At 43.7% G+C, this 20,099-nt stretch overlaps 2 protein-coding genes across 2 annotated transcripts in view; one reads left to right on the plus strand and one right to left on the minus strand.

The window, feature by feature from the left end:
• The window catches only part of COQ5 (coenzyme Q5, methyltransferase), a 34,033-nt gene extending 33,314 nt beyond the window's left edge, over positions 1 to 719 (minus strand). The window contains exon 1 of the mRNA XM_075831358.1: positions 125 to 719. Coding sequence (XP_075687473.1) covers positions 125 to 278 — 154 coding nt within the window. The 5' untranslated portion in view covers positions 279 to 719. The remainder of the gene's footprint in view (positions 1 to 124) is intronic.
• On the plus strand, positions 270 to 19,806 carry RNF10 (ring finger protein 10). Its single transcript, XM_075831348.1, has 17 exons — positions 270 to 1,014; positions 3,083 to 3,264; positions 3,436 to 3,632; positions 3,962 to 4,052; positions 5,175 to 5,359; positions 6,312 to 6,448; positions 12,269 to 12,429; positions 12,628 to 12,744; positions 13,875 to 14,091; positions 14,179 to 14,312; positions 14,398 to 14,515; positions 15,573 to 15,674; positions 17,830 to 17,991; positions 18,073 to 18,152; positions 18,265 to 18,322; positions 18,622 to 18,774; positions 18,871 to 19,806. The coding sequence occupies exons 1-17, from the start codon at positions 906 to 908 to the stop codon at positions 18,942 to 18,944; spliced, it is 2,277 nt and encodes a 758-aa protein (XP_075687463.1). The 5' UTR covers positions 270 to 905; the 3' UTR covers positions 18,945 to 19,806.
• Positions 19,807 to 20,099: the final 293 nt, after the last annotated feature.

The following is a 20,099-nucleotide window of genomic DNA, read 5'->3' on the forward strand; positions in this document are numbered from 1 at the left end:
CACTCCGCAGCATGCACAGTTTGTTGCGGAGAAGCAGCGGATTTCAGCCTTTGCAATGCAAAAACTGAAATCTGCGGCAAGTCTGCTGTGATATCCACGTCTGACATAAGCGCTGAGTCTTTACCTCTCTCTCCCTTCTCCTCTTCCGGCACAGTCTGGAAACCGAAGTGAGTCTCTTTCCCAGGGGCCTGCGTCTGGTGGAAGCGCTGACAGCCGAGACTCACACTCCTCCATGGAAACAGACACCAGCGGCTCACAAAATTAATAGGAGCGACCATACTACCGATCCCAGAGCTGGTGACCTCTGTGCCGTGTGACAAATTCTATCACAGACTTCACAGGCCAGAAACTACATGTCCCAGAAGTCCCGCGACTGAGCCACACCCCTTTGTAGAAAACTCGTCATCCGGGGACGTGAAACCGTCAGGCGGGCAGTCGCCATTACAGACGCGACTACGATTGTCTGCTCCTTCACGGGAGCGGGGGGGAATCCTACAGCAAGCAGACAAGTGAGTCCCCTCAGGACTCACACTAACCGGGTCCAACCCGCTCCCTGGGGCCGCCTGCTCTCGGAGTCACTACGTCCTTTGGGGCTGTTGCTCCTGACGAGGCCTTCTTTTTCTTCTCCTCCTCCTCATTACGTCTCTAGTTAGGCCTGCTGGTCTCGAGTTTGACTGCTCTCTAGCGGGCCCGAATCACCGACACCCTCCATTGGGGCCCAGCGCTCCCCGCTCCAGACCCATAATCCTCCTCTCGGCCTCCCTTGTTTATTTTCTTTTCTCTTCTGGTTGGATATCAAGATGTCGCCATGAATCCCGCTGTCCGTTACCCGCAGCTTCTGAACGCCATGCTCTTGGCTCCAAGGCGGCCCCTGCACGGCGTTACCCCCGCTCTCCCTGCGGTCTATGCCGCTGAGCTCAACCACAGACATGGATCCCGGATCCAACAACACCGGCAAAACCCAGAACCGTTCGGGCTCTACGGGGCCTTCCGGGGACTCTAAGCCCAAGAATGGTAATGATCCTGTATGTGTCTGCTCACTGGGCCTGTAATGGTGGCTGCTAGGCTACGGGTGTAGATCTAATAAAACAAGTGATGACTTTAGATCGTGGAGGTAGTGTGGCTGGTTATGTAAGATTACTTCTACCTGGCATCAGAACTTCAGCATGACAACTACAGGCCCTCGCGTTGTCGCAATTCCATCCTGTATCTGTTTCTGGGTGACGACAGATATGCCTGCTATTAGTTTCTATATGGGGGGTTTCCCGCCGCATTTCCTAATCCTGACTGGTAAATTCCTAGGCGGCTAAACGAGAGTGACAGATCGATCACTTTACATGTAGGAAAAAGCTTCATTCAGAAGTCTGATGAGCTGTGATGGAGATCTAATTCGCACATAGTCTGGTATCCCCATATAGGTAACGCATGTAAACAATGCCTCTGGTTACGATTCCTGAGATCAGTATAGGGCAGGGGTCGGCAATTTCCCAACATGCCCTGCCATCCTTTGGCTAGTATAATAGACTTTGGCTGTCAGGGCATGCTGGGAGTTGTAGTTTAACAGCTAGCTTGCCAGAGGTTGCTGACTTGTTCAGACCGTGCTGGTTTTGCGTGTATTTTTTTTAAAGCCAAAATTGGATCCCGAAAAGCAGACTTATAAGGTCTTCCTTTATATATTCCTTCTGTTTACGTTCCAATCCTGGTTTTGGCTTATAAAATACATGCAAATCTGCACTGTGAGAACAACGCTTTAGAGAACAGACAAAGAAATGGGAGAACTTTGGGGAAAGGTCTTCCTGCTTTGCCTTTACGGCTCATACACACGACCAAGTGTGCCGTCCGAGTCCCGTCAGTGATCCGAGGAAAAATAGGACATAGTCTTCGATCCGAGGAAAGATAGAACATCGGGTGCCACTCGGACGCTGTCAAACTGCCCGAGTGGCACAACGGTCGTGTACAAGAGACCTTAGTCTGATCGGATTCTGTTTTGGACATTAAGTATGCAGACTAGACACAAGACAGACCGATGCAAAGCTTCGTTAGGCCTTGTTCAGAGTTTTTGGACGCGGAAACCTCGTCGGAATTAATTGCAAAAAACGTCAAAGCGCCTTCCATTGATTTCAATGGGAGGCGGAGGTGGTTTTTAGCCGCTCACGGTAAAAAAACAAACAAACTGCATGCTCTTTCTTGCTGCAGTTCCACCTCTAACCTCCCACTGAAATCAATGAGAGGCAGAGAAAGCATTTTTTGCCCCCTGCGCTCAATGGCTGCGGCCAAATAACGCGGCAAGAATTTGCAGGCAGGTCAAAATCTGCCTGCAAATAAACTGAACAGGGCCAAACCGGCGGTTGTTTTCTCCACTGCATTCTGGACGGTCATGTTGCCTGACGTGACGTTACTATCTGATCTGGTTACATGAGGATGTCACTCTGATATTGCTCCACCCAGTTGTGCTGTTGCAGATAGTGTCACAACCCTGTGTAAACTTGTTTACTTCAAGGGGATAAAAAGAAAATTAACACTTTCACAATCCTATTCTTTTTAATTCCCCACTTGAACTTGAGTAATGTTGTCATATGTAGACTTCGTTTAGATGTTTTTTTTTTCAAAGGAATGCATTGGTGTTGGAAAAACGCATCAGTTTACATCCTCATCAGGAATTCGCTCAACTGGTTTGTTAGTCTGATACGGTAGATCTTACGACGCCCTGCCCACCAACTTTTTGTAGTAATTTCTTCTTGATGGACTTTTGGATCGCTTAATGCATTACTGCCACCCAATAAAAGGCTAGCGTGACCATAGCTAATTGTTTGAAAAGGAGCTGTCATTGGCTCTAGTAGCATGTATTACCTTGCAGTGATATCGGGCCCATCTCTAGCTTTTCTATATCCCATATAGCCGATATATCTCGCAGGAACCAGGGATCCGATGAGCCTAGACATTTGCAATAACTACAATATATTGTCTGATCCACAATCTACTAGTAAAGACTTCCTGCTGTAGATAATTTTTTTTGCTCGAGCCTTTAATTGTAGCTTGTGACCTATGGTACTGTTATTTACTGCATTTATCTGAATTTTAGATGGAAAAAATGGCAGTAGCTCAAAACAGCGCTATAGCCGCAAGCGTGAAAATTCTTGCCCCAAAAATGAGAGCTGTGCCGGTCAGACCCGCCGCCCCGGTCCACAGAAAAGCAAGACTTTTAACAAGGTTCCCCCTCAGAGAGGTGGCTCTAAACAATACACATATGGAAGAAGAGAAGAGGTGAGAAGTTAAATGAGGAATTGCGTATATTTTATGCACGATTACTGAAAATAATTGTTTCATTGCCACCAATGAGACATTAAGATAGCCGCCATACTACTTGTCTGAGTTCCCAGGGATATGGCATATGATTGTTTGCATCTGAAAATTTACACCACTTCTTGTTTGCAGGTAGCAGAAACTCAACGGGCAGAGTTTAGCCCGGCCCAGTATTCAGGACCTAAGAAAATAAGCTTGAACCATTTGTTGAACTTTACGTATGAGCCACGTGGTCATCCTGGAGCTCATAGAGATGGACAAGGAAATTGGGGAAGAAGAAACAAGTGGGGCCACAAACCATTCAACAAGGAGTTGTTTTTGCAAGCCAAGTATGTTCTCCGTTTGTAATCTCTGAAAACCGTGCATTTGCCATAATACATTGGCAAGATACACTTTTTTGCCAAACCCGGCGGCTTCTTGTCTGTTGTACTCTTATTTTTTTATATATATATATATATATATATATATCTCAAGACTGCTCACTAGGAATGTTCAATGTCCTGTCTCTCTAAAGGGATTTTCCAGTTGTAAGAAATTGATGGCCTATCCTCAGGATAGGCCATCAATATCTGCTTGTTGGGGGTCCGACTCCCGGCATTTGGAGTGTGTTGATTCTATACAAGTCTAGCTACATGCATTCATTCTTTTGTCGTTCTAGCTGCCAGTTTGTGGTGTCTGAGGATCACGATTACAGTGTACATTTCACTGATCCTGACGTGCTTGTCAGCTGGGATCTGGTGGAGCAAGTGGTAAGTAGTCCATGCTTTCTACTTTCTTAATAGCACTGATTAAATATTAAACTAGTAACCCTGTAAACCTCAGTGCTCTTAAAGGATTATTCCCATGTCTGACAATTATGGCCTATTTACAGTATATGCCTTAAATGCGTAGTAGATCCGGATCCCAGCTCTGAGACCTGCACCTTTATCTAGAATGGGGGATTTACTGGCAGGGACTAAGTGGAGAGGGGGCCACTTATGCTCGCAGCTCTCTTCATTCTGTTCATTGGGAGTTATGGAAACAGCAGCACTTTCGGAGGCGGCATTTTGTCCCCTAGAAGAGAATGCCACCTCTTGGACCTCGCCTGGAGTCAGCAGCTGCCTCATCCTGGCTATATAACAATTCTAGACATAGGTGCTGGGACCTGCATCTATCAGACATATGTGGATATGCTGCAACTGTCTGAGACTGGAGGAACAATTTAAAGGATTCTTTCTAAGCTTTAGGATCAAGCAGAGTTTGCTATTTGGTGTAAGTTTGCAGTGCGGTTTCTTCTAATATGAAAAAATTATGCTAATGAATGCAAGTCATATAATGGGCAGAGTGTTATTCCTCATGTACACACATGACGGCTTATTCTGAAAGAGGCCTACCAGTATGACCCCATTCACACGTTCAGGATTTGATCAAATTCTCATTTTGTATCCAGTGCATGTGAATGGGATTTACGTAATTCCGTTCAAATGCAGCAGAGAATTTTTTCTTGTTTTGTATAGAATGGAGGTAATACTTATGCGGATTCGTAGCACATCAAATTGCACATCCGCGGCAGAATTTAGTGTCCGCCTCAGATTTCTGCCGCAGAGCCTTAAGTTAAAATATAAGGTCTAATCACTTGAATGGGACCGTCCCCTGTACAGAGGGTAGTCAAGCGCACCGATATGCGGAGCTAAATTCGTGCGCCAGCTGCTTCATGATTTGTGAGATCGGACCCCACAGATCATAAAGTGGTGGCATTGCTTAGCCTTATGCCACGACTTTAGAAGATGAGAATAACCCTTTAATGCTTTAGGATCAGTCTGAACTGGATACATGAATCCCACACCAGCCCTGCAATGCTATTCAATTTGAAAATGTTGTTTGTGTTGTAGCGCATCTCCAGTCATGAAGTGCCATCCTGTCCTATATGTCTGTATCCTCCTATTGCTGCAAAGATCACTCGATGTGGGCATATATATTGCTGGGCTTGCATATTGCACTACCTGTCGCTAAGTGAAAAGGACTGGAGTAGATGCCCAATTTGCTACAGTTCAATTCTGAAAAAAGACCTAAAAAGGTAATTTTTGAAACCACAATGGATTGTGAATTTAGTCAAAGTGTCATGCAGAATGGAAATGAAGATCTATTTCATATACAATGTCACATAGATTAGTGTTCTGTAATGAATGCAGAGAAAAGTAAACCACTTCTCACTCCTTTAATACATATCTACAAAAAGGTTATTCATATGGTTTTAGAAAATACATAGCTCAAATACAAAAGTTTCAGATGCTTAACTCAAGGAAAAATGATTTGAAGAAGTATTCGGCACACAAAATGTAGTTTTTAAATTCTTCAGGTTTATTGTATTTGATGCCAGAGGCTTAGTGCGTGCGACGTTTCGGTCAGGAGACCTTCATCAGGCACTATTGGTGTACAAAATTTTACAAGTAAATATATTTGCATCATATAAATACGTAAATAATCATATATCATGACATAAAGGAAAAGAGAAATGAAACTAAAATAAAAAGATAAAAGTACAAAATAAGGTAAGAACAGATTCATTTCACCAAAATACATACAGAGTTCCTACATCGTGGAGATTTACATGATATACATATTTTTTGGTATAGAAGGATACATAAATATAGATATATGTATATGGATGGATGACATCCTAGCTCTGGGCACAATATCCATATTCAAGGCTAAGATATAATGTAATAACCCCAAAAATATGTTTATATGATGCAAATATATTTACTTGTAAAATTTTGTACACCAATAGTGCCTGATGAAGGTCTCCTGACCGAAACGTCGCACGCACTAAACTAAGCCTCTGGCATCAAATACAATAAACCTGAAGAATTTAAAAACTACATTTTGTGTGCCGAATACTTCTTCAAATACGATTGGGTTGGGACCCTATTCGTGCACCTGCCTTCGTCCAGTGCATTCTGAACCACTACCTATCAAGGAAAAATGATGCTCATGATTCTTATTTACAGTTTTTGATTTGTCCGCAGCGTTGTTTCCACAGAGAGACCACTTTATGGTGTTGGGGACACCATTACAATGCAGCTGATGAGAAGAGAAAAGGGTGTGCTGGTGGCTATGCCTAAATCGAAGTGGATGAAACTGGAGGAGCCTATTCACCTGGGAGGTAAGGAGACCTCATTTCTCGATCATATCATTGGGGGACATAGCACCATGGCTATAGGCTCTTGCCACTATTAGGCTGACACTTTAAGAAAAACTTGTTAAGAGTCCAGGTCATACCCTTCCCACAGACTGAGCTAGTAAGTTTTGGCCTAATGTCCATAGGATTTTAGTTTTATTTGTAATCTCTCCCTTTTTAGGTTCAGGGTGGACTGTCAGTCTAGTTAACAGCCTAGTCAACCCACTGAGGGTGTCAGTAAACCAAGCTGTATCCTGCACTGTACTTCCTCCTTTACCGGTCACAACACTTGTTTATGCTTCCACAGATGGCATGCTGGTAATCTTACTGTATATAGAAGAGGTGACCCTGTGCTCACCCGAAGATGCTGGAGAGTATATGGGTAGACAATATCCCTCACCTTGGCCTATGTGGTATCACTGTCAGTCATGGCCCTGCAGTCTAAATCCTTGTTGGCCTTCAAAATAAAAAAAAAGGGGGGGCGCTGATACTTCACTGTGGTGACGTTGGCCACGGTGCTGCTTGGGCCTCCTTACTTTAGTCCCTTCCTACTTGGAGGACTAGGCTGCAAAGTTCTTGGTGGTTTCCCCACCCAATCTAGTTACGTGAGTTTTCTGAACATATCGAACGCTTGGCTGCTGAGGGGCCAGGGCTTGAATTTTCCTCTACGCGGGCTTCTTTTTCTTTTTTTTTCTTTTTTCTCCTGTGCAGGCATCTCTCTCTCCAGCATGGTGGCATCTCTTCTGTCAGTTCTATAGCTGCGTCAGCGCCATCCTCTTCAGATTTGCGTGAGTCTGTCAACTCCCAGGGTTCTGTTTTGTTTACTGTTTTCTAGGGGGGTCCACCCCCCCCCCACTTCAGGGGAGCTGTCACATCTAATCAGTGTGGAAGTTACTCTCCTAGCATGCCTTACTCCCAGGAGAATTCCAGACAACTGGTCCCCGTGGCTTTAATGACAGTGCTTCAGGAATATGGCCCTGGACACCTTCTCTAGGGTTGACAAAGGTTCAGACCAACAACTCCACTGCAGTCACCTATCTAAAGCATCAGTGCGGGAGCAGGGCGCCTCATGTGGGAGTCTCTTGTATTCCCCACTGGGCAGTCACGTCCCTGTTCTGGGGGTGGACAACTATGCTGCCGAATTCCTCAGTCGGGAGAGGCTGGAACCGGGAGACTGGTTGCTTCGTCTGGACATTTTCACCAAAATCTCACGAAGATGGAGCCACTCCAGACATCCAGGACGCTTTGCGTCTTCACTTTACCACAAGGTGCAAGTGCTCTTGTAATCGATGCCCTTGTTACTCCTTGGGGTGGGTTCTCCCTCCTATTTCTCCTACCTCTTCTGCTTTTTTACAGAGCTCTCAAGCAGATCAAGGCAGAGGGCATTCTGGTTGACCCAGACTGGCCTCGCTGGGCCTGGTACACAGACCTAGTCAATCTGCTTGCCTACACCCCTTGGTGCCTTCTGCTGCAACACTACCTCTTTTCCCAAGGTCCACTATTCCACCCCACTTTACCTCAGCTTTAAGTGGTGGGGTTGTTAAAGGGTAATTAAACTTTCAGTAAACTTCTGACCTGTCAGTGACGTGCCATAAGTTTTGATCTGTGAGAGTCTGAGCACCGACACCCACCGATTGCTAAAACTAAGTGGCAGATGCGTTTGGGTAAGCGTTGAGCCGTTTTGGTTTCTGATCAGCTTTTCTCGGAAAACCGATGTAGTGGTGTACGGACTCTAGAGAGTCTATGAGCCCGTACACAGTGGCATCGACTTTCTGAGTAAAGCCGATCGGAAACTAAGCGGCTCTTCGCTCACTCGAGCGCTTCTGCTGCTTCGTTTTAGTGATCGGTGGTGTTGTGGATAATTCAACATCAAACAGTTGCTCCAGATTCATTCATATTTATTCTTAAAGGGGTTCACGGAAGAAGTGTCATATTAATGTCACTTTGCATGTGATGGCAAATGCTCCCTTCCGTACAATGTGAGGGAGTTTATATTCAGCTTTTAGAAATATACAACCCCAGCACTCACAGAGGTACGCAAAAGATCCAGATGCAAACAAATTTTAAGTTTTATTGCAACAAAAGATGGTAAAGTTGAGGTGGAAAGCGACTTGGTAAGACGTTTCGGCCGAACCTCGGCCTTTGTCACGGTCGCTGTGACACAGGGAATATCCGGCGGACAACCCATACCAGTGATATCGTCTTACAGCGACCGTGACAAAGGCCGAGGTTCGGCCGAAACGTCTTACCAAGTCGCTTTCCACCTCAACTTTACCATCTTTTGTTGCAATAAAACTTAAAATTTGTTTGCATCTGGATCTTTTGCGTACCTCTGTGAGTGCTGGGGTTGTATATTTTCAATATTGTGGGATTCTCGTCCCTACCTTACTAGCACCACGCCAATTGATTGAGGAGTGCATCCCAATATCTATTTTTGTATATTCAGCTTTTAGACTGCGATTTTACTACATCCGCTATAATTTCTCTTGGGTTTGCACAAAACCTTACATTACATTCAGAATATTTTCTATGAATTCATTATCTAGGATTATTTTATTTTAGTAGTCATCTCTCCTTTATCACCTTCTGTGGAGGATGTGGTCTTGAGTCTGTTTTTTCCCTTAGGGTATGTTCACGCGACCTTTTTGTTGGGCCAAAAACGGCCAAAAAATCAGAAGCAGAACGTCTCCAAACATCTGCCCCTTGATTTCAATGGGAAAACGGCATTCTGTTCCGACGGAGCGTTTTTCACTGCATTTTTTTTACGCGTAAAAAAACGGCCGCAAAAATGGTGCAGGACGTTTTTGGAGCAGTTTTCCATAGACACTCTTGAAAAAAGCTCCAAAAACGGCCGTAAAAAACGCAGCGAAAATCGCGAGTGGCACAAAAAAAAGTCTGAAAATCAGGAGCTGTTTTCCCTTGAAAACAGCTCCGTATTTTGAGACGTTTTTGACTCTGCGTGTGAACATACCCTTAGTCAGAAAGTGTTAAAGCTGTCAAGTCAACTTCTTTGTTATCCAGCAAAGATTCTCTTATACACAGCAAAAACACACTACGTTCTCGAAGTATCATTCTTTCACAGTGGGGGTCTCAGTGCTTGGACCCCCACCGATCAAAACTTCTGACGTCACTATGACATAACAGAAGTTTGACAGCTTAGTTACCCTTTAAAGCCACAGTTCTGAGATTCTGTGGTCTTTCTGAACTTGTCATACAGACTATATTGAAGGCCAGAAAATCTCAGGTTGCTAAGGTGTACCATCGGACAAGGAAGGCATATTTACGTTGGTGAGACTTCATCTTTTGGTGTGCTCCACCCCTAGGATATGGTCTTAGTCTGGTCTGGGTTTGGGCCGATTTTCTCTGAAGGGCCAGGTTTCCGCTCACCCACTTTTTATTTAGCATATGCTATTCTTCTGTTTCCAGGTGAAGACCTTCTTGCAGGGGGTAGCACATGCCAACCCTCCTTTTTTGTCATCCCTCTGAGCACGGAGATCTCAATCTGGTTCTTGGAGCCCTCCAGGTGTCACACTTCAGCCATCGTAAAGCATTTCACTCCGTTTTATTTCCTGAATGGTTGCTTTACTGGTGGCTAATACTTCCATTAGGTGTGTTTTAGAACTAGCAGTGCTATCCTATAGGTCTGCCTTCTTGGTCATCCCCAAGGATAAGGTGGTGTTCCAACTGGTCCCATCCTTTCTCCTGAAAGGGGTCTCTGCCTTTCACATCGTTGGTGACACTCCCCATTCCACCTGTGGTAGCGTGCGCTTCACTCCCTTTATGTGGCTAGAGCGGTTAGCATCTACCTTCCAGCAGCTTAAATCCTTCAGATGCTATGACTTTGTGAACCCGAAGGGCCATTCAAGAGCTTAGGGGCTCGTTGGATTAGGTCTTATCCTGGAATCCCATTGGTCCTTTTGGGTTACAGCCCATTCCATGAGGGCTGTCGATGCATCCTGGGAACTATGACAAGTTTCGGTCTCGTTTGAAAGGCTGCTATCTGGGCTTTGGTGCATATTTTCATGGCGTTCCATGCAATTTTATTCTCTGGCTTCCTCTGATGCTCCAAGCTGCTGTCTTATGCGGGTCGCACAGTAACTTTATTTTTGCCCACCCTCTACTACTGTCGGACGTCCCATGGTGCTGTCCCCAGTTGATCTTAACGAGAATTTTATTTTTGTACGCTCATTGAATTTATTTGGGAAACAGATCCCGCCCTCTTACTTATTGTTTTGGGCCCGGGGCTTGGGTTATGGTTGTTCTCCCTGGATATGCGGTTTTGTTCTACTTCTTTTTGTACAAACAGATTAGTTTAGTGTCAGTGGGAGGGGTATGGCCTGCCTGGGCGGAGCCAACACTTTTACTACCTAGTGTCTGCCTCCCAGTGGCAAGGTCCTGTGCTGTGTTCAATGTGATTTTACGGGGAGTACAAAAATCAAACTTTAAGATTAAAAAAAGTTTTGAAGAATTTGCCAATCCTATGCCAAATGAGTACTTAATTTTTTTTATAAAATCTATAATAGGCAGACGTATGCAAATGTCTGTTGCATACATTTGGTCATATGTTCAGCAGGACTTGTGCAGTTGCCAAACTTAGGACCCTGCAAGTTGAGCTCTGAAAACTGCCCTTACTTTAACCCCTTAATGACCAGCCTATTTTAGACCTTAATGACCAGGCTAAGTTTTTCCATCGTCTCATTCCAAAAGCTATAACTTTTTTATTTTTGCGTCGACATAGCTGTATAAGGTCTTGTTTTTTGCGGGACAAGTTGTATTTTTTAATAGCACCATTTTTAGGTACATATTATTTATTAACTTTTTTTGGTGGGGGGGACAGAAAAAAATCGGGAATTTCGCCACTCTTTTTTGCGTCCTAAATCTACGCCGTTTACCGTGTGGTATAAATAACACAAGTTTATTCAGCGGGTTGTTACGATTGCAACGATACCCAATTTGTATAGGGTTTGTATGTTTTACTACTTTTACACAGTAAAAACGCATTTTTTTTTAAATTATTTGTTTTTGTGTCTCCATATTTGAAGAGCCGTAACGTTTTTATATTTTCGCCGATGCAGTTGTATGAGGGCTTTTTTTTTGCGGGATGACTTGTAGTTTTTATTGGTACCATTTTGGAGTAGATGCGACTTTTTAAAATTAACTTTATTAAACTTCTTTTTTTTTTACTTTTTTTTTACTAGTCCCACTAGGGGACTTCACTATGCGATCCTCCGATCGCTATTATAATACACTGCAATACTTCTGTATTGCAGTGTATTACTGCCTATCCGTTTAAAATGGACAGGCATCTGCTAGGTCATGCCTGCGGCATGAGCTAGCAGGCATTCATTACAGGCAGACCTGGGGGCCTTTATTAGGTCCCCGGCTGCCATGGGGGAGACACTCGGCGATCTTATCGCCGGGTGCCGGTGGGAAGAGAGGGAGCTCCCTCCCTCTCTCCAAAACCACTCCGATGCGGTGCTCGCTATCGAGCACCGCATCTGAGGGGTTAAACGGGTGACATCGATACTAATATCAATCTCACACTGCAGAGCAGGGACGCCCCCAGCCCTCCGCTACGTCTGGCAGCTGAGAGCAGGGAGATTTGACATCTCCCTGCTCTGTTTACTTATTCCGATGCCGCGGCGTAAAAAGTCTATGGCATCGGAATAAGGCCCGTTAGTGACCGACGTCAAAAGACTGGGCCGGTCACTAACTGGTTAACAATACCCCATTTGTTTGTGTTATTAAAATTCAAGTTCCAATTTAAAAAAATAACTAACCGTAACTGATTTCTTTTTCTTCTAGATGAGGTGCATACCCTGTTTTCCAAGCTTCTCGTGGCCTCAAAAGACCAGATCCTCCACCAGGTGATTTCAAAGGAGAAAGCAGCACTGCTAGAGCAGTACAGTATTGAGGGGGAAACCCCAGAAGTCTGTTTTATAGAAGCTGCCATTCAGGAGTTGACGGTGAGTGCTGAAACAAGCAATTCTTTAGAGTCGTTTGTGGGAGTTTTGGGGAAAAGTGGTCTGGTCTCTAATAATATGCACTATAAATTTATTTTTTTTCAATGTGAGACCAATTCTGCACATCTTGTGAGTACATGAAGTTGTTGGGTGGTCTATGAGAGTCATAATTCATTAAGCATCTGTTCTGACTTATAATAGGAACGTCAGGATAGTCTTCAGAATCTCAGACTTCAAGTTGAAGCAGCTACAGTTTCTATGGAGGCTTTGACGTTGGAGACAAAGGTTGAAGAAAGAAATCCAGGCTTGGATCGTAAGGTAGGTGTTGGATTACTTTGATGTTTGTCACACTTGTATGTAGTTTAAACACTCGTCACATTCAAAATTGGAAGTATTCTTGTCAGTGACCTGATCCTACTGAGTAGCATTTAAAAAACGTGCTAATACACGGTTTAACGTTGTATCAAATGTCTAAATGGTCACTAACTTTTCAACCAAGTTTGCATAAATCAATAGTACAAGCGAATGAGACTTTGTAATCTTATTACACAAAAAAAAGCCTCTTTCTCCACTTGACTCCCTTCCCTCAGTCTGAATTTACTGCTTAAAGAGGCTGTCACCAGTTTATGGGTATGTGCACACGTAGTGTTTTCAGGTGTATTTTGGGGCGTTTACGCCTCAAAATGCCTGAAAAATCGGAAGCAGAACGCCTGCAAACATCTGCCTATTGATTTCAATGATAAATACGGCGTTCTGTTCCAACAGGTTTTTTACGCCTTATTTTCAAAAAACGGTGTGTAAAAAGACGCCCACAAAGAAGTGCATGTCATTTCTTGAGCCGTTTTTGGAGCGGTTTTTCATTGACTCTATAGAAAAACCGCAACAAAAATGGGCGTAAAAAACTGCACGAAAAACGGGAATGGCTTAAATAACGTCTGAAAACCAGGAGCTGTTTTCCCTTGAAAACAGCTCTGTATTTTCAGACGTTTTTGATTGTGTGCACATACCCTAATACAGCTGCCCATAGAAGTCTATGGAGAGGGGTGGGGTGGTAGGAGAAAGCAGGAGCAGAATAAGAGGCAGAGACTGACATGCTGCAGCTTCTAGTAAGTGTTTTACTGCTCAGTACGTCATCCATACTGCTTCTGTATACGTAATAGAGGTAGGAGAGCAGGATTCTCTTCTGTGTGCTGTGTATAGAAGACATGATAGCTGTTAGAGCTCCACCCGTTCACTCAGAGAAAAATGAGGATTAGAGTGCCTGCAGAGGGGAAAACTGCTTAAAAAAATCAAAATACAAGTCATCTAATAGCCAGAAATAGTGTTATTCCTCATATGACCGCTTACTTTGAAAGGTTAGGTACACTTTATGCCTCTTGACTGACTTTTTGGACAATTTCGACAAGTGCAGGTCAATGAATAAATACATTATCTATTTTTATACATAGGTGGTGCAGTACCTCTCTGCTTTTGAAGAGACAATTGACCCACTGGATGAGGAACTTTGTACAGCCCCAGTTCAGGCACATGTGGAACATGTGTCTGCTGATGGCTGTGATTTTGGCCCTGCAGATGATTCAACCCTTACTTTAGGCAGTCATCTGGAAGCTGTTCCTTTGGACTCTGGGCAACTTGCAAACCCGCATTACTACTACTTTTACCAAGGTGCGTGCATGCCCATTTAAAAAAAAAAAAAAAATGTACATTTTTATTCCATTAGTAAAAAAAATTAATAGACTGTTGTCCATGCAGCTGTGGATGGACAGCATGTGTATCTCCACCCTGTCAATGTACGATGCCTGGTTCATGAATATGGCAGTCTTGAACGATGTCCAGAAACTATTACAGCTGCAGTGGTTGAAATTGATGGCTTCACAGTGACTGAGGTAAATTGGAAACTTATATTGAGGAAAGGAAATATGTGGCAAATGGTTTTCAGCAGTGTGACTGAAATGTTACCTTCTTTTGCAGGAGGTGCGTAGACGTCACCGTTACCTATGCCATCTTCCGCTTACCTGTGAATTCAGTATTTGTGAGATGGCACTTGGACCGCCAGCTGTTTCACAGGAAACTCTGGCATACTTTTCTGGTGAGCAAAGTGGTGTTTTGTAGAAGCTGGGTCAGTGACTATCAAATGTTTGGCTTTATTCTGGACCGCCTCTTTACTTATGTTTAGACTTAGTGTTCAAAATGGATCTTGGGCTATTTGTTGCATTAAAGAGGCTCTGTCACCACATTATAAGTGGCCTATCTTCTCCATAATGTGATCGGCGCTGTAATATAGATTACAGCAGTGGTTTTTTTATTTAGAAAAATGATCATTTTTGACGGAGTTATGACTTATTTTACCTTTATGCTAATGACTTTCTTAATGCCCAACTGGGCGTGTTTTACTTTTTGACCAAGTGGGCGTTGTGGAGAGAAGTGTATGACACTGACCAATCAGCATCATACACTTCTCCCCATTCATATACACAGCATATAGTGATCTTACTGAAGTGTCCTGACAGTGAAGAGACATCACTACCAGCCAGGACGTGATGTCTATTCACAATCCCGGCACTTCGGTAACGTTTGTGTGTGATTTACAGCACAGCAAGCGTAATCACGTTTTAAATGACAGTTTACAGCGTAATCTCGCTGGACTACGCTTGCTGTGCTGTAAATCACACACAAATGTTACCGAAGTGCCAGGATTGTGAATAGACATCACATCCTGGCTGGTGGTGATGTCTATTCACTGTCAGGACACTTCAGTAACGTTAGTGTGTGTGTGTATGTGGCTGCACAAAGTGATCTAGTAAGATCACTTTGTGCTGTGTAAATGAATAGAGAGAAGTGTATGACGCTGATTGGTCAGCGTCATGCACTTCTCTCCACAACGCCCACCTGGTCAATAGTAAAACACGCCCAGTTGTCCATTGGGAAACTCATCATAAAGCTAATATAGGTCATTACTCCGTAAAAAATGTTAGTTTTTCTAAATAAAAAACCACTGCAGTAATCTACATTACAGCGCCGATCATAACATGTAGAAGATAGGGCACTTATAATGTGGTGACAGAGCCTCTAAGCAGAATGTGGTAAAGTGACATTTCTAATTTAATCCATATAAACATTTTGTAATGTGCGTTAAAATTATTTAGATGAAGTGGAAAAGAGAAAAAAGCAACGTCAGCGGAAAGCTCGAGATGAGCGACGCAGAGAGAAAAGGATTGAGATTGAGGAGAACAAAAAGCAGGGAAAATGTAAGATCTAATTTTGTTTCTTTACAGTAAAAATATCTAACCTGCATCTTGCTGTACCACTGCTTATTTGCAGTCATTTTATAGATGTTTGACATAAATTAAAAATCATCCCCCTTAAAGGGGGGTTGTCTCATGAAGATATCCCTGTCCATATATTCTATTAGGCCACCCCAACCCCACCCCTCTATGTGCACACATTGATATCTACTCTGTAAGAGTGGCTCCCACTCTGGTGAACTTGAGACCTTCATCTCAATGGCCAACATGTAATAGTACGCTTCCCCTGCAGCAGCCACTGGCTGCAGTTCCCACTCACAGCTTATCTTTTGAAGGGGGATCCACGTCAATCTCAAAGGAGTAGTCCGTAATAAGACATCTCTTCAGGGGCTGGTAATGAAACCGACAAGGAAGCTCTTCCTAGCCACTGTATATTTTAAGGCCCCATGCACACAACTGTAGATTTCTTCCTTAATTGCAGTCCGCAATTACGGACCCATTCATTTCTATTGACCACGGACACCTTCCCGCGTATTTGTGGGAAGGTGTCTGGGCCGTAGAAAGCGTCTGCAAAAGATAAAACGTCCTATCTTTTGCTTTTTATGGACTGTCTCCCATACTTTGTGAGGGAGCAGGGGCCGAAAATGCGGCTGGCTGTCCGTGGTGCGCGACATCGCGGACCGTGATCGTTGGCATTGTAGACGTGTGCATGAGACCTAATGGTCCTATTACACGGCTCCTACGTGGGCTGTGTAAACGAGCGCCGATCAGGGAGACAGCTCAATGGGCGCTCACTTGCTCCTTTCACACAAATATCTTATGTATAAGTTTTCATCATGTTGGCAGCGCATCTCCCTGTTTACATTTTTATAAAAGTGTTTTTGTAGTGGTGCTTCTTGCTGCAATTAGGCTGGGTTCACACAGTTTTTTGCAGGAGGAAAATGTGCCTCCAAGTTCCATTTGGAATTTTGAGGCAGATTTTGCTCTGCCTGCACGCTGATTTTCGCCCGTGGGCAAAAAAACACAGCGAAATACGCTTCTGCCTCCCATTGTCAATGGGAGGTCAGAAGCGTATACGCCCGAAGTTAGGGCATGTCCCTTTTTCCTGCGAGCTGGTTTTTCCACTCGTGGGAAAAAGACGCCTCTGCCTCCCATTAAAATCAATGGGAGGCATTTTCATCCGTTTTTTGGCGCGTCAAAAAAACTTGCAAAAAAAAAAAAAAACCTGTGTGAACTGGCCCTTACATACAGCCTCATTTGTAGCGATCGACTCACACACTGTAGTTTTTTCCCACTGGTCTCAAAGCTGTTCAGGCTCAACCCAGGCTGAGCATGAGCAAAATTGATTCTTTAGCTAGTCTGGGCACTGCAGGCTATGAACGTTTTTGGCATTGCAGATTATAGGCCTTGGTTACACAGCAGTAGTTTTTGATGCATTTTTTGTCAGCCAAAACTGGGTCAAAGCTTTCTTTGGGTTCTTTGTCTTGCTAGGAAACATCCTCTCCAAAGTAGCAGTTCTGATCACAAGAACTTGAGAGAATAGGAGAGATCTTTATCCTTAAAGTGTAACTAAACTTTCAAAAACTTCTGACATGTCCTAGTGCAATGTCAGAAGTCTTCATCAATCGGGGGGTCTAAGCACTGAGACCCCCACCGATCGCTAAAACAAAACGTCTGAAGCGCTCTGGGGAGCTCTGTGCTGCTTAGTTTCTGATCTGCTTTTCTGGGAAAGCCGAGCAATTGGTGTACAGACAATAGAATGTCTGAGCCCGTACACCAACTGCTCGGCTTTCCCAGAAAAGCCAAGCAGAAACTAAGTGGCTCAGAGCTCACCTGAGCGCTCCTGCTGCTTTGCGGATTGGTGGATCGCCGTGCTCGGAGCCCCAGCGATCAAGACTTCTGACATTACACTATAATATGTCAGAAGCTGGAAATTTTAGTTACCATTTAAATGTTCATATTTCTTATTCAGACCCATGGGGCCAGCCATGCTGTTGCAAGGGAAATGTATAGCCAGATGCAGCTAGACCACATCGATCAGCTGATAGCCTGGCCTGCTTCCATACAATAAGGGGTTGTCTTAAAATGTTTACGTGGTGTGTCTGCATAAATATGTAATCTTATCTAGCAAATCGTGAACTCTACATTTATCTTACAGATCCTGAAGTGCATATTGCACTTGAAAATTTTCACCAGTTCCCTACAGTCAGTTCTGCGACAGAAGCCACAGTGCCTGGTTCACTTTCTTTGCTGCCCATTGCAGATACTCTGAGGTCTTTAACACCTTCTTCTTTGAGCTGTAGCCCAGCCTCTCAAACTAGTAAGAACTCTGGCTTGTTTAGCTTTATTTTAATTTCTGAAATATTGGTTATTCTAATTTTCTGATTCATGTTTTATGAAGGTTCTACTCTTGGCCATGAAAGCCCTATCGATTTCCATGGGAACCTTGAGGATGATGCCAGGTCTCCTTCCTTTGCTCAGGTCTGTGACAATTGTGGAGATACATATATAGGAAAACATTTGGGAACTCTTAGACATTGTATTTCGAAAATACTTTTCCCCCTAGTTGAATTATTTGTTTTGCCCTTTGTAGATGCTAAGGGTTGGCAAGGCAAAATCAGAGTTGTGGCCGAAGGCTGCAGTAAAGAAAGGTAAGTATTGACAAAGCTTGTCATCTAGTATGGGTTAGGAGGACTATTGCACACACCAAAGCCATGGGCACGTAGCCTATACAGCCCTCTTTGAAGCACTGTATTCTCCTCTGAGCAATGTTTTTTTGGGGGAAAATGTCTGCAATACTACAGGAGATGGTCATTGATTCCCACAGAAAATGTCCAATCATAGTGCTACAGTATGGGGATGATAGGCTATGGCCACAGAAATTGGCATCCTAAATACAGCCGTGTGCAGAATTTGGGCAAAATTTAGACCAAATATTTTTATTCCATAGAAAATCCAGTTGTGAGCACAGCACCTGCAGACAGTGATGGGGAGAGTGACTGTTCTGAGAGGGTCCCTGTACCAAGCTTCCAGAACTCTTTCAGTGAAGCCATGGAGGCAGCCTTTCTAAAGCTGGACACTGCACTTCCTACTCCGCCATCTGGTGAGATTACTTTCCAAACTATCTATTTCATGTGGGTTGGCCTAGTTTCTGTAACTATTTTTTTCAAAAAATTTTATTTAATTTTTTTTTATACAGTTGATAAAGGAGGAAAGAGAAAGAAGAAGCAACAGAAACTTCTGTTCAGTACTTCTATGGTTCACACAAAATAAGCATCACGCACATTGCTTGGTATAACATTTAAACTCTCTGCAGTATTTATGGTGTTTTTTGTTAATTTGGTCACCTCTGCCAGGGTGGGTGGGTTTTCTTTGCCAGTAATTCATCTGGTCTGGGCCAATTCTGCCTGCACAGGGTTAATTCCAGGATTGTAGCGCAGAATGTTGTACATGAATTGTAGAACTCTACCAATGTCTGGTGAGTTGCAGGCTTGTTAATGCTCAGCTATAGAATTGACAAGCTTTTTGCCACGTTGAAAGTACCTGAGTTGCTTATCTGGTATTTTTTATTTTTTGCTGCCCTATCAGATGGCAGTATAAAGTAGTGCCAGAGACCCCGATGGCAACGCTATATTACTTGTCAATGGCTAGTAGTTCTGGTATAAAATAACTTCTGAAGCTCATATTCATGAGCGGAGGCTCCCCATACTGCGCAAAGTTAGAAAGATGCCAATCGCTGGGGTTTGGAGGGGCTACAGCATGCACTACCAGCCACCCACTGCTGATTGACCACTTTCTCCCTATGCATGGTATGGGGGGGAAAGCTGTCAATCAGTGGCCGGTGAGCATGGCTACCTGCAGCGCATGAAAAAGTGATTTTATAGAAACTACCGATCACTGACAAGTAATACTGCATTGAAGCAGAGTTTTGGGCAATACTTAATGCTGCACTCAGGGCAGCATGAACCTGGTTACAGACTGCTTTCAGATGAAATGGATGGACCAGTAATTCATTAGAATTTTTTTTTTGTCCCACCGTCATGAAGATTGACATCACTCTGGTTGTGGCTTTTGTGTATGAAGGTTGTTTTCCCCCTCCGGTCTGTAGTTTAAACAATAAATTACTTGTCAGACATGTTTTGCCTCTAGTTTTTTTCATCTCTCTACCCCTCCAACTTGCTGACTTAGCAGCTGACAGTATGTTTGTTTGAGGTCTTGGTATTATGGGTAAAATCTGTTACTGACCTGTCTGTTTCAAACCATTAAAAGTTGATCAGACCTATCTGAGCATGCTCTTCTGACTGCCACAAATAGAAGCCTGACTGAATGGAGGCTAGTTAAAGGCAATTGACATTTGCCATCATAGAAATTCCACTGAAGTCGATGGGGGTATTCATGTAAAAGTTCTGTATCCCTACTGTAAAAGAC

This window comes from Rhinoderma darwinii, chromosome 1 (genome assembly GCF_050947455.1).
Source record: "Rhinoderma darwinii isolate aRhiDar2 chromosome 1, aRhiDar2.hap1, whole genome shotgun sequence".
Classification (NCBI taxonomy): Eukaryota; Metazoa; Chordata; class Amphibia; order Anura; family Rhinodermatidae; genus Rhinoderma; species Rhinoderma darwinii.

What these genes read in the sequence shown, in the direction of transcription:
- RNF10 (XM_075831348.1), top strand. Translation starts at nt 906, where the DNA reads ATGCCGCTGAGCTCAACCACAGACATGGATCCCGGATCCAACAACACC. An exon ending in GAGTTGTTTTTGCAAGCCAA is followed by an intron (nt 3,633 to 3,961) that starts GTATGTTCTCCG and finishes TTGTCGTTCTAG; the next exon opens with CTGCCAGTTTGTGGTGTCTG. An exon ending in ATCCAGGCTTGGATCGTAAG is followed by an intron (nt 12,745 to 13,874) that starts GTAGGTGTTGGA and finishes TTTTATACATAG; the next exon opens with GTGGTGCAGTACCTCTCTGC.